This window comes from Apium graveolens, unplaced genomic scaffold (assembly GCF_009905375.1).
Source record: "Apium graveolens cultivar Ventura unplaced genomic scaffold, ASM990537v1 ctg3733, whole genome shotgun sequence".
Classification (NCBI taxonomy): Eukaryota; Viridiplantae; Streptophyta; class Magnoliopsida; order Apiales; family Apiaceae; genus Apium; species Apium graveolens.
The window spans coordinates 71343-85439 of record NW_027418239.1 but is presented as its reverse complement, the minus strand read 5'-3'; the positions used below and the strand labels follow the sequence as shown (position 1 = coordinate 85439).

Here is a 14097-nt window from a genome sequence, read left to right as displayed (position 1 = left end):
AGTAACGATTACGAACTGGAAAAGAATGGGTATTGAGAAGCAAAAGCTATAATGCTAGAAGCTATGATGAGAGTCTGTGCAATAGACTTGAAAGAATTTGGAATGATCACTTAACGAGGATTGAGTTTTCTCACGACCATAGATTGTATGTCAGGTATCGAGGTGTCGCCTTATGATATCCTTGAGGGAAGAAAATGTCAATCTCCCTTATGTTAGGATGAAGTTGTAGAGCACAAGATGCTCGGACCAGCAGTGGTCCAAGGGACCAAGGATATAATAAATCTAATCAGAGGACTGCTGGTAGTATCCCAAGATGGAAATAAGAGGTATATTGATGTGACACGAAAGGAAAAAGAGTAGGAAGTAGGGGACCTAGTGCTGTTATAGGTATTCCCTTGGAAAAGATGGATGTGGTTCGGAAAGAAAGGAAAGCTAAGCCCATGAAGTGTTGGACCCTTGCAGATATTAAGACGTATTGGGAAGTTAGCATATGAGCTAGCCCTACCCCCGAACCTGTAGCAAGTTCATAACATGTTTCATGTATCAATGTTAAGGAAGTGTAATCCGGATGCCAGACAAATAGGGGCATATGAGCGCATAGACATGCAACCAGACGTAAGCTATATGGGGCAACCAGGAAGGGTTATAGATTGAAAAGGAACAAGTGCTTAGGAGAAGAGTTATCAAACTAGTCAGAGTTTAGTGGTAGAATCACAATGTGGAAAATTGACTTGAGAGTTAGAAAGTGCTCCGCTAAGAAAGTATCCATATTCATTTTCTTTCTGATTCCGGGACGGAATCCTTTTAAGGAGGGGAGACTGTAATAACCCCAATTTTTGGAATTTTTGAAACACTGATGAATAGTAACTTTTGCTGATGATGCTGATTAAGGAAAATTATCAGACCACACTATATAGGAGTACTGTTATGGAAATTCTAAGATCGTATTTGTATTTCATAAAGTAAATAAGTGTATGTAAAGATCGTCAGAATCCAAATTCGATCACTTTGATTTTTCCCAAAAATCCACCAGATACCGAAAGAATTGAGTATAATGTAACATGATTAAAAGTATTTAAATTCAAGGATTATAAGAGGGGATCATAAAAGGAATATAAAATATTGAGAAAGGGTAGGGGAATCCAAGTAATAAGATCCCGGATATGATCCCTCAAACTAATAACGAGAACGAAAGTTAAGCGAACCGTAAAATAGATACGCGACCAAGAGACAAGCTTGTACAAGCATCCAAGGTATTATGACATCATCAAACCACAAGACAAAGGCATGTGGCAAATGGATGACATAAGGAAGATGTCATAAGCATGACAAGTGGATAGGTTTTGTTGGTTGAATACTAGCCAATCATTATTAACCATGGTAAAAAGGTTAAAATCAATTCTTAAGTCAAAAGAAGAAGCAACCAAGCAAACACATTCATTTCCCCCCCCCCATCTCCTTGCTCACGGCGATTTGAAGAAAAGCAAGGAAGAAAAATTCCAGAACCCAAGCTCCATTTAATCATAATTCAAGGGGTTTGTTTCTTTAGCTTCCATAATTCATAACTTAGATGAGCCATAAGTTTAAGCTCAAAATTCCATGTTTAACATAGCTAATCAATTCATCAAAGTTCTTGGTGAATAGTGTTTTCAAGAAACTAACTTTGTGTTTTCTTATATTTTCTTCAAGATCCAAGCTTAGTAGAGATAGTTAGTGGTTATTTAAGGCTTCCTAAGTGATTCTCCACTCTCCAAGGAAGGTATAACTTCTCAAACCCTTAGTCTTAAGTTTTGTTTGTTTGGATTTCATAATGTTTAGATGATGGGTTAGTGTAATGGGTGTGTACTCATGTTTAGAGCTTTCTTTAGTAAGTGGTTTTGTTGATTTTGGAGTTAGGAGTGATACTTGTTGGATTTGATGTTCTTGGTCACATTTTTACTTGGTTTAGATAAATAAGTTGAGATCTTGAGTTATAGTTAAATGATCTTGTATTGTGTTTGAATGATGGTGGAATGGTGTTGATTGGTGGTGGTTTGATATTGAATTGATTGGGTAAAAATTTAGGAATTGCTAAGTTATAGCCGTCGTAATGCCCAATTTTCCTTAGACTGTTTTGTGATTAACGTTTGCACCAGAACACTCACTTCCATGAACTAACCATTACCATGTTTAGATACTTCATGTTACGCTTCGTTTTGATATGTGGTTCGCTTGAATCCGATGTACGGTTTAGGAGAAACGACCGTTTTAAGTAACGGCGTTTCGCGAACAAACCATTACCCCTTGCCTTACTTTGAAACCTTGGTTAAGGCCCTTAAATGACTAACTGGAGTATGAAACAATTATGTAAAGTGGATTAGGCACGCGAAAGAATCGCCTTAAAATTCTTAATGGTTAATTTATTAAAAATGGTGGAGCCGAGGGTACTCGAACGACTTATGTGATTCGTTAAGCGTAGAAGTGACCATAAGCGAACGTTAGGGTTCAATAGGTTAAATTCTAGTTTCTTAAGAGACCGGAGTTTAATTCCGACTTATGTTGTTGTTCATAGGTTATCGGACCCACTCTAAGCTTAAGTCTATCCGGGAACACTCAGGCAAGTTTTCTACCCGTATAACTGTTGTTGTGATGTAAATATGTATATGCATTATCTTGTGATAAGTACATAATTGTTATTAGCAAATCTTGCGATATATTGGAGCATGTTGATATGATATATATATATATATATATGAATGCCTGTTTTGTAATCTTGATATTCTATTATCAATTCAAATACTTATAAACTGCATAATACTTATGCTAGAGATAAGTAGTAGTTGCGTATACCCTTAGTATAGGGGACCCAAAGGTGAACATTTTTCTAAACCGGGAGTCGATGTTCCCGAGTATATTATATATATATAGACATAGTTTTCAAAACTATTAATCGAATAAGGTTTATTCGATAACCTTATTTTATTTATTGAATATTATTTTGAATATTCATTCGAGGACTTATGACTCCGCTTATTTTATTTAATAAATATTATTTTGAATATTCATTCGAGGACTTATGACTCCGCTTATTTTATTAAATAATATTCTTTAGTTTATTAAAGAATAATGTTTCGATAATCAAACTTATTTTCGATTATTCAAATAAAGATCGTACTTTCGTATAAGTATATCTTTGGTTATTTATTATTCATTTCAAGTATGAGTTTTAAAACTTCTACTTCAATTATTTTTATAAAGATTATCCTTTATGGGAATATTATTTAAATAATAATATTCAGATATTCTCCAACATATCAGGACTAATTTATTTTATTAAATCAGCATTACTCCAAACATTCTCAAAAATGTTTTCGAGTGTTCAAAATGATTTTAAAAGTTAAAGCGGATCCCAAAACTCGTTTTCAAATTTAAGAACTTCCTTTCGAAGGGGACTTGAATACTCGCTCAAAAATCCGAGGGATCCGGCTATGTGGTGTATTTTATATTCGCAACGTGGTTGCTATTTTGAGAAAACAATTTGATTACTTGCCCAATGTTCGGAAAGTAAGTCCATCTAATTGAGTCAGCATAAGCGACAGGCCGGGGTACGGTCTATGAAGGTGTAAGAGGTTGGGTGACAGTCCATCCACGCGTGAGTGCCCGGGTAACGGTCTAGCGCGAGGTCCTAATGCGGCCAAGGTGATGACCGGCGAGGAATTCATCCATCTACAGTAGAAAAGGTTACTTAATGGGTATCTTTGCCTGATCAGCAAGATATCGGGTTTATGCCAAAAATTCTTTTCTTTCCAAATTCATTGGATATTACAACTCTGTTCATACTTTACATGACAGAGGTTTTCAGGAAATGTATGAGAGATATATATATATATGGATATATATCGGGACTTAATAAAGTGTCTCGTAACTTCATTTCATTCAATAATATTTCAAAGATTGAATCTATTCAAGTCTTATCTTGTGGTCTCATCTGTGTGATGAACTTTTGAAACTAATTATAACTTGAACGGTGGTAGTTTAAGTAGTATTTGGAAAAGATATAAGTATATTGGAGTATCTTGTAACTTATATCTAGTAAATGATTATCTTATGTATGACGAAGATTTTCAGAAAAACGTTGAAACAAGGTTAGATATATGAGAACACCTTGCAACGATATTTTATACAGTTATAAACTGGAACTCTGTGTGTATTATACATGTCAGAGGATTTCAAAGATTTGAGAAGTATATAAGTATATATATACTGAATATTTTGCGACTTCGTCGCATTAAGATAACAAACTTGGTTCATTTCTTCTTGACCAAGACTTTCATGAGTACTATGAGAATGCTCATATATTGTTAATTATTATACATATTATTTCGGTGGGCTTGTTGCTCACCCTTGCTTTCTTCTTTCATCACACAATAACAGATAGACAAGATGAACAGGATCAAGCTCCCAATTCGTGAGCGGTTAGGAAACATTCCGCAGTTTCCTGTAGGCGTTGATGTCGTTGTAGCTGAGGTATGAACTACCAGTAGGCTAGGCTTTCAACTTTTGTTGTACCAGACTTATATATATTTATGAATTGTAATAATGGAAAAGAATATGTAAATTTATTCAGAAACCCTTTTGAGGTGTAATGACTTATAATTATGGAATAAGATGACTTGTGTTATTTTTGGTATTCATCTCTGAGACTATAACTTGTGGTGTGTGTGTGTGTGTATTGTGGGGTCACAGTACGCAGTAGTTGGTTGTTTATTAAGATTAAGTGTTATTAAGGGAAATGGAACTCGTGACAACCCGGATCCCCGACCCCGGATTTGGGGGTGTTACACTCTGAGAGTACATCTCTTGAAGCTCCCTCATCTATTCAGGGGGAGCTACTAACACTCAATCCTGAAATTACACATATTATTTCTAAAATTTCTTATTCATACAATGAGACACTTGAACCCACTTCTCAAGTGTCACCAAAATCAATTGACATGGTTCAAGAAACTGTGCTCACCACCCAAGAACCACATGTAGTTGGTGAGAGGCTACACTCTGGGGTAGACCTTGATGACACCAACAAAAATACAGGGGTTTCATCAGTTTTAACTAAAGACCCTGTGGTTGTCACACATGCACCTTCATGTGTAAATTAATCTTCACAGATTTACAGGTTTGAGGGTAGTACTCCTGAGAGGGAGCTATCTAAATCCTCTCCAATTCAATTGGAGGTTCCTCATGTAGGGACAACTCCCCTCAATAACCCTAGTTGAGATTGCTCTTTCAATTGAAGCTAAGAGTCCAATTTTAGGGGAGGAAAGCTTATGACATTCAAATGTCAGCTCTTTGCAAGACGAGCAAGGGTTTGAGGCCATGGTACATGACAGTAACCTGATCAAATCCCCTTCAATTCAATTGGAGGTTCCCATTGTTGGTGAACAACACACTGTCACAACCACAGTTCCAACTATGAGTCATACTGTGGCTTCTGTCATAGGTGATGTTCATGAACCCCAACCCTTAACCTCAAACCCAACAGACATCCCTTCTACATCTCACCCTTCTCAACAACCCTCACACCTAATCTTCCAGTGGCTGCAGGATGCTCAGGCTCAACCAATAACAATGAATGACCTTCTGGTGGATCAACTTTCTGGCCTTTCCAACATTACCCAACAGCTTCTCACTACTGACATGTCAAATCAAGACTATCAGGCAATCTTGTTGTCCTACAAAGAAGATGTTAAAAAACAGCAACAAAAGATTGTAAATAAAGCTGGGCAGGATGGGAATGTAGATGCTTGGTTAGAAAAGGACTTCAGCTTGAGCATGGATGAGGTCTTCACAAGATTTAGAGAAGAATATGTCACTATCTTGGGAAGCAATGCCAAAGCTCTCAGTCTACAGGAAGCCTATGATGCTGTGACAGAAGTATACAAAGCTCAACTCAAAGTTTTTGATCTCATAAGTAAAGCACCACATCAGACTCTGGAAAATCACCAAGACAGGATAAGAAGGTTGGTGAAGGAAAAATCGGATCAACTTATGCCAACCCAAGTAGAGATCAAAAGCAATTTTCAAAGATTTGCTGATCAAATGGCAAGGTTTGATATGACCAGTATGGAGCAAAGCATCAAGAATCTAAAGCAATCATTTGTAGCTCTGTATGAAGTTGTCCAGAATCACATCACAAGTAACAATGACACAAGGGTCAAACTGGATCAACTATATCAGGCTAGGTATGAACTCCCAGCTCTTTTGATGGAGGGCATCAAGGAATCTGTTCAAACCACATTTGGTGTGTCTGTCTCTTCCATCTCCCAACCACCAATGTCAACAGCTTTAGTACAAAGTCAACAGGCTGACATTTAGACTTTGGTAGACTTCCATAAGCATCTTCAAATGCAAAATTCAGTCTCATTGGGAGCTATCATGGGTGCTTAAAAAATTCCTTTTCCTGCACTTCCTGAAGTTGTGAGGCCTGAAATTCCTACACCTCTACTCTTGCCTGCTACCAAGACTAAGGGGGAGATAGAGGCTAGGTTTCTAAAATCATCTATCCAAACTCAAAAAGCTAAAGCCAAGGAAATTGAACAACAAGATGTCGGAATGGAGAGGCTAACGAAATCTTTGGACAAGACAATCAATTTCTTAAAGGTGATCTTGGTAACCAAGGACAACTTTCATGAGAGAAAAATTGTTGTCAATATAAATGAATCTGGTGTGGATAGGTATATGCAGGTGTCCTTCAATTATCTTATAACAAGAAGAGCATCTGAATTGGACATTCTAATCAACAAGGTTAACATAGTGATTCATGAAGACACTCTCTTGCTCACTGAATTAAAAAATGCTCAAGTAGCTGCTTTTCCAGAAGCATATCTCCAACCAAGCAAGAGAGTGACATACATCTTTCCATCCACAAAAGATTGCAAACATTTCCAGATTCCAAAGCAATGTGTCATAGAAAACAAAAAGATGATGATGACTCTAGAAACAGACTTGAAGACAAAGCAGAACAAAACTGTTGAAGCTGAGGAAATGATCAAGATACTGGGGAGATACTTGAGAAATGTTAAAACCATGTTGCCCAAAACACAAATCAATACTAAGGACAACTTGGATGATGATGATGAGCAGAAGAAAGATGATCAAAAATCTTCTGGTTCAAATCCAAGTCAATTCTCCAAGGCAACTGGCAGCAAAGTAAAAGAGAATAAAAGGGATGATAAGAAGAGGTGAGAAGAAAGGAGAAGGAAGAGGAGGGAAGATAGTGAAGGTACCAAGAAAAATATCCTACCAATCCATATCTTACAAACTCAAATCACTAAGCCTGCAAGCTCAAACACTCAACCACTTTTAACCTATAAGCCTAAACTTTTGTATAAACAAACTGCAAACACCTTGCTAAAAAAACCAATCACTTCTAGCCAAATCACCTTAAAGAAAATCTCAAACCTACCTTCGTTTAAGCCACCAATCAAGACTCATTTTAAGACTGTGGGGAGAAAACCAAAAAAGATGTAAGTTGGAAAGGGAGTTATCTGGAATTGCTTTGATCGGACTGATTTTCTACCTTTAAACTAGTGCGTCACAGATGATGACTACTTTCAATAATTAGCTAAAGAAATAGTCAAAGTTTGGGTTGTATCATTGAGAGAAGTCAGAATCTATTATCAGGATGGCTCCTTCACTCTACTTAGCAGGGAATTAATGGATACACTTTTAACCACATAATTAAAAGGGTGATTAGCTTAATAAAGGACAAGGACACAAGTACAAGGGCATGAAAAGTTGTGATGTGTCTATGGCTGAGAGTAAGAGATAAAAGAAAAGAAAAATCAACTGCTGAAAAGGAAGAAAGGGATAGGAAGTATGCAGAAGAAATTTCTAAGTTTGAACAAAGATCAAATGAGCTCAAGGCAAAGGGGATGAGTAGAATTTCTAAAGATGGACACTTTCTGAACATACTAATTGGCAGATTCTCAAGATTCAGAGGAGGTTACTTGAATGGTTATCCATTGGATGATTGGCTCAAGCTTATGGAAGCTCTATGAGGGACTGAAATCATAGAGGAACTTCAAGTACTTTTAAATCTAAAGGACCTAATTAGAAACCAATCAGACTATGAGAATTTCATGTTATGAATGTACTTATTGAACTCATATAATCATTCAGTGTTTAAAAGCTGCATTTGTTATTCTGTCAGTTTTATGTAATCATTTTATTTTTTTCTTGTAACTTGGGGTTAGTCTTGTTATCAGGCATGAATTTGTGATAAGCAATCTTCTCACAAATTTGGGGATATTATGGTGCAAGACATGCCTATACAATAACAAGACTACATCAAATTGATAACCCTAAGATTTAGTTGGTTGATAATCAACTTTGTATTTTGTATTGTATTGCTTGAATCTGTAAAAATGGCTAGAAGATTAGACTGGAATATATTTCTATAAATAGTTCAAGCCTAAGGAATAAACTCTGGAAGAAGATCAAGTTAGATCATGCCTCAGAGAAATAATACAGAAGCTTGGAGTTGAATAAATCTGTTTTATGAAAAATACTTTAAGTCAAAATATCTACAAGTCACAGATCAAGCAATATAGAGAAGTCATTTGAGAACTCCAGAATGACTAATCGAGAAGTCCAAAATGGCTTATAGAGAAGTCTCAGAGATATTGACAAATCAAATGAAGATATGGAGATTGGAGATATCAATAAGTCATTTTTGTATATAGAGAACTCAGAGGTGTCGACAAGTCAAAATGAGGATTTGAAGATTGGAGATATCAACAAGTCAGATTATCATTAGAGATCTCAGAGATATCGACAAGTCAAAAAGTTTATAGAGATCTTTGAGATATCGACAAGTCAATTCTACATGTAGAGATCTCAAACATATCGATAAGTCATTTAGTATGCAAATATCAAGAGACCTCGACAAGTCAAATATACCTATATAGAACTCATAGACCTCGATAAGTCATTATACTTATCGAGATGTCACTTCTCTATAGAACAAACTGGAGATCTCGACATGCCTCTCAAATACAGAATGCAAATAAATGTTCAAGATTATCAGTCAACAAACAATCTATCAACTAGATTGAAAAGTCTACAAAGTAGCTGGAGATAATATAAGATCAAGGGCCAAGATTAAGTAGACAAAGGATGGTCGCAGACCTGCAAGATTCTGCACAGATTTTCTAAGCTAGAAATGGAAATAGAAAAAGGTTGCTTTAGAAAAGAGTTTAGTACATTTTAGTGCAAGTTTTGTAAATCCGTGCTGCTAGTGTATAAAGCATGCACTGGTCCTTAATTTAGATGTAACAAACAGATTCATAGTTCTTGTATTCTCTCAAGATAGAAGCTGAGTTCTTTACTTACTAAGAACCCATGATTTGTAGCAAGACCTAACTTAATTTTAATACAAAATTAAGTGAGTTTTGAAATATTGTGTTTGTTGTTTTATTCCTGCTAACATAATATAACTGCATCTATTATCTGCTTTGTTTATACAACCAAACAAATTTAGAAAGGTTTAAAAATATCCAAAACACATCCCCCCTGTGTTGTATTCAATATCTAACATGAGCTAATATGTTTAATAACAATTTCCTTTCTTTCAACATGCTCACGGATGAAATGATATCTAATGTCTATATTTTTACTCTTCCCATGGAACACATGATTTTTTGCCAGATCTATTGCTGACCAGTTATCAATGAAGAAAGTTACTAGACCTACATCTTCACTAGTCAACATACTAAGCAGATTTTTTAACCAAATTCCTTGGCAAGCTGCAGATGTAGCCGCCATGAATTCTGCCTTACAAGATGATAGAGCCATGCACCTTTGTTTCTATGAGACCCAAGTGACAAGATTAACATTCAAATAGAACACCAGTCCACCTATAATTTTTTTATCATCTGTTTGACCTCCTAAATCTCTATCAGAATATCCCGTAACCATATTATTTCCACCCTTCTGCGAGTAAACCAGACCAAAATTAATAGTTCCCTTTATATACCTGAGTATGCGTTTTACCGTGTTCTTGTGCATTAATGTGGGTTGCTCCATAGAATGACTAACAATTCCTACCGAGTAGGAAATATCAGGACGAGTGTGCATGAGATAACGAAGGACATCTATAATGATTCTATACTCAGTTGGGTTCACCAGTTTTCCTCCTTCATCTTTAGTGACATGCTCCTTAGAATCCATAGGATATTTTGTAGGATTACATATCTCCATTCCAAACTTTTCTAAAATTTTCTTCGCATATGCTAGCTGTTTCAGCTCGATGTAACCTCTTCCCTAATGCACTTCGATTCCCAAATAATAAAAAAGCTTTCCAAGATCATTCATCTCGAATTTATCACTAATATGTTTCTTGAACTAATCAATGACTGCAACATTAGTACCTGTAATTAACAGGTCATCCACGTAGACTCCTAAAATGATGGCTTCACCATTTTCTCATTTCACATAAACAGAATGCTCGTTGGGACACCTGGAAAAACCAAGTTTTTCAAGAGATTTATTTAGCTTTGAATACCAAGCATGCGCTTGTCGGAAACCATGGAGGGCTTGAATAAGTTTATAAACCAAGTGCCCTTCACCTTTCTTCACAAAGGCTTTTTATTTGTGCTACATAGACTTCTTCATAAATTTTACCATTCAAAAAGGCCATTTTGACGTCCAAATGATGAACTTCCAGTTGTTCTTTGCAGCCAATGCAAGAAATAATCAAACAATTTCCATTCTTATAACCGGGGCAAAACTTTCATCAAAATTCACCCCTATTTTTGTACATATCCTTTGGTGACGAGACGTGCTTTGTACTTCACAATATTTCCACCAGCAGCTCGTTTGAGTTTATATATCCACTTCAATCCAATTACCTTGCGATCGGAAGGCAACTCAGTCAGTTCCCAAGTGTTGTTTTGTTCAATGGACTTCATTTCGCTTTCCATGGCATGACTCCAGTTATATTCATTTGCTGCTTCCGTATAATTTCTTGGTTCATCGATCTCCATCAAAAGTAACTCATCATCCAACTCAACCTCCTCTGTGTCATTGTAAATGTCAGTAAGAGACCTGAATTTTGTTGGCTTACTACTGCTGCTACACGAGCTCTCGACATCTGAATCTTGTATACTAGGGGTGTACAGACGAACCGTTCAACCGCATTCAACCGCTTGCTATCGAGCCGCATTTTGCAGATAATCACGAAGCGTGAGTTGGTTGTGGATTTAAATTTTAAAAACCACCCATTCACGGTTTGGATGCGATTTTAAATTCTAGAAAATCGCAACCGCAGCCGCAGCCGCAACTCGCAACATATATTTATAATAAAATATATTTTCAAAAATGTAGTTGATATCATATAAATTAATAAGTATACACATTTAGTAACTAATCTTAGGTTAATGTTAAGACTTCGTTCATAAGATTCACAAACATTATAAGATATATAACCAAAATAAATGGAAAATGTAATCAACATGTAATTTTTTTTATCCTTTTTTTTTCTTTTCTCTCATCTTCATATTTTTTTTTAATATCCTGGCTCCACATGGAGCATTAGTTTTTATTTTATTTTTGAATGTAAATTTATCACGTAACTTAAACTTGAATTTATTAATATTCCGAATTTGTTTTTTTGCAAATTATTAATTATTTTAAAATAAGTGGTTTAACCGCAAACTGATCCGCAATAACCGCAAATTTGCAACCGCAATTAAAGCGGTTAACCGCAACCGCAAATGTGGTTACGGATGATAATTTTCTAAAACTGCTCTTCGCGGTTTGGTTCAACTTTTATCCCAAAATCGATCCAATCTGAACCGCGTACACCCCTACTGTGTACCACTCTATGATTATGAAGTTGTAGTCTACCCTTTAACTTTCAGCTTGCTTTGCTTCACTTGATTCCTCGATACCTTCCTCATTTAATTGTGTATGGGGTGTAATAATAGAAAATGTCATAGTTTGACAAAGTTTCTGCTTCGTTGTTGATCTCATGCCCACGTTTTTTCTTCCTCGAATATCACGTCGCTGCTCACCAGAATTTTATTATTTTCAGGGTCAAAAAAATGGTATGCTTTAGTACCTGGTTTATTTCCCAGATGTATCACCTTCATGCTTTGATCATTTAGCTTGGTGGTGTGGACTGCAGGTACGTTCATGTGAGTCAAGCATTTAAAAACTTTTACATGTCCACTGCTCAGTTTTTCTCCCTTCCATGCCTCAGATGGCGTCCTTCCTGTCACATCTCTAGTTAGAAGCCTGGTTAACAAACAGAATGTCAAACTTCCTCGGTCCATAGTGTCAAGGCAAATTCATTTGTTTCAACAAACTAAGTGCCATTGAGACCACAATATGATTTCGACGCTCAACCACTCCGTTTTGTTGAGAAGAGTAAGGGAGAAGTCAAATTCCTATTTCTGCCATTCTCATCACAAAAATATGAGAATTCTTGAGAGCTATAGTCGCCTCATCGATCATTCTGAGCGTCCTTATCCATTTTTCTGGTCCATCCTCAACACGTGCCTTGAACTTCTTGAAAGCAATTAGTGCATCACTTTCATTCTTAAAAAACTATAACCACATGATCCTGCTATACTCATCAACCAACAACACAAAGTACTTGTTTCCACCAAGAGTTTCAGGAGAGATGGGACCACACAAGTCACAATGTATGAGTTCCAAAATTCTTATTGCATAGAATTTACTTTGAGATGGAAATGATTTTCTAACTTTTTTAGACATTAGACAATCTGCACACACGCCTTTGGGTTGTGCAAAATTTGGCAATCCTTCAACCATTTGATTGGATTGCATCAAGGTCAAAGATTGAAAATTCACATATCCCAAACGGGAGTGCCATAACCAAGATAATTTATCTGATTTAAGAACCAAACAAGCAGGCTTACTAGTTTCGATGATAAGTTTGTATAGCCTATTTGGAGACCTTTTTACTTTCATGAGTAATTTTCCCAATTTATCATACACCCATAAATATTCACCATTCAACACTACTTTATTCCCTGCTTCAGACAATTGACCTATAATAATATTGTTACAGAGTATAGGAATATAGTATACCTCATCAAACGTGCGTTCTTCTACGTTCTTGCAGGAAAACACAACAGAGCCCCTTTCTTTAATCTCAACAGTTGAACAGTCTCTAAATCTTACTTGACCCATCACCTTTTCATCTAAGTCTCAAAATTTTGATCGAATTCCAGTCATGTGATTACTCGCACCATTGTCCAGATACCAAAGATTTGACTTCAAACGATCTACACTTACTCCCAACTTTGGTGTTACCTTTGTCTCGTTCAGTAGCATCATGTTTCCTTCTTCCTTCTTGTTTTCTTCTAGTAGAAGTGCAGGCTCGTTGTCTTCTATTTGGGCCATATTTATTTCTTTTTTTGCTCTCTCTCCCTAGGTGGTTTCTTACAATATGCAGCAAAATGACCATAAGCTCCACAATTATAGCACCTCGATTTTCTTTTGTCTCTAAGTCCTCTACCTCAATCTCTTCCACGTTGTTTCTTAATCCATTCTTCCCTTGTTAACAAAAGTTTCCCCGCACTATTTTCCCGTTTTGACCATTCCTCCTCTATTAATAACATGTGTCCACCACCTGGTTCTGGTTGTCCTTTCATACGCTCCTCATGTGCCTTGAGTGAGCCTACTACCTCCTCAATAGACATGGTTTCAATGCTCCTAAACTGCTCAATGGTTGAGACTATCTGCAAGAATTTTGATGGCATCACACGTAGCAGCTTCTTCACCACATAGCTCTCATTCATTTATTCTCCTAATGACCGTATATTCGTGAGCAGTCCATTGATCTTCAAACAGATTTAATCTAGCATTTCCGTGTCCTTCATGTGTAAGGACTCAAATTCGCTTTTTATTGTTTGTACTCTGGCCTGCTTCACACGATCCGCTCCTTGACATATAGTTTTAATGGCCTCCCAGGCCTCCTTAGTTGTTTCCTTCTCATCTAATGCGAGTAAGATATCTTCAGGAATCCCCTGGTGTATGGTTGACAGGGCTACCTTGTCCTATTTATCACTAACCAGTGACTTGTACCTTCCC

At 36.5% G+C, this 14097-nt stretch overlaps 1 protein-coding gene across 1 annotated transcript; it reads right to left on the bottom strand.

Moving 5' to 3' along the window:
• Nucleotides 1–9843: 9843 nt before the first annotated feature.
• On the bottom strand, nucleotides 9844–13407 carry LOC141701320 (uncharacterized). Its single transcript, XM_074505001.1, has 5 exons — nucleotides 13248–13407; nucleotides 12593–13052; nucleotides 12098–12273; nucleotides 10887–11053; nucleotides 9844–10299 (listed from the first exon to the last, which is right to left on the bottom strand). The coding sequence occupies exons 1-5, from the start codon at nucleotides 13405–13407 to the stop codon at nucleotides 9844–9846; spliced, it is 1419 nt and encodes a 472-aa protein (XP_074361102.1).
• Nucleotides 13408–14097: the final 690 nt, after the last annotated feature.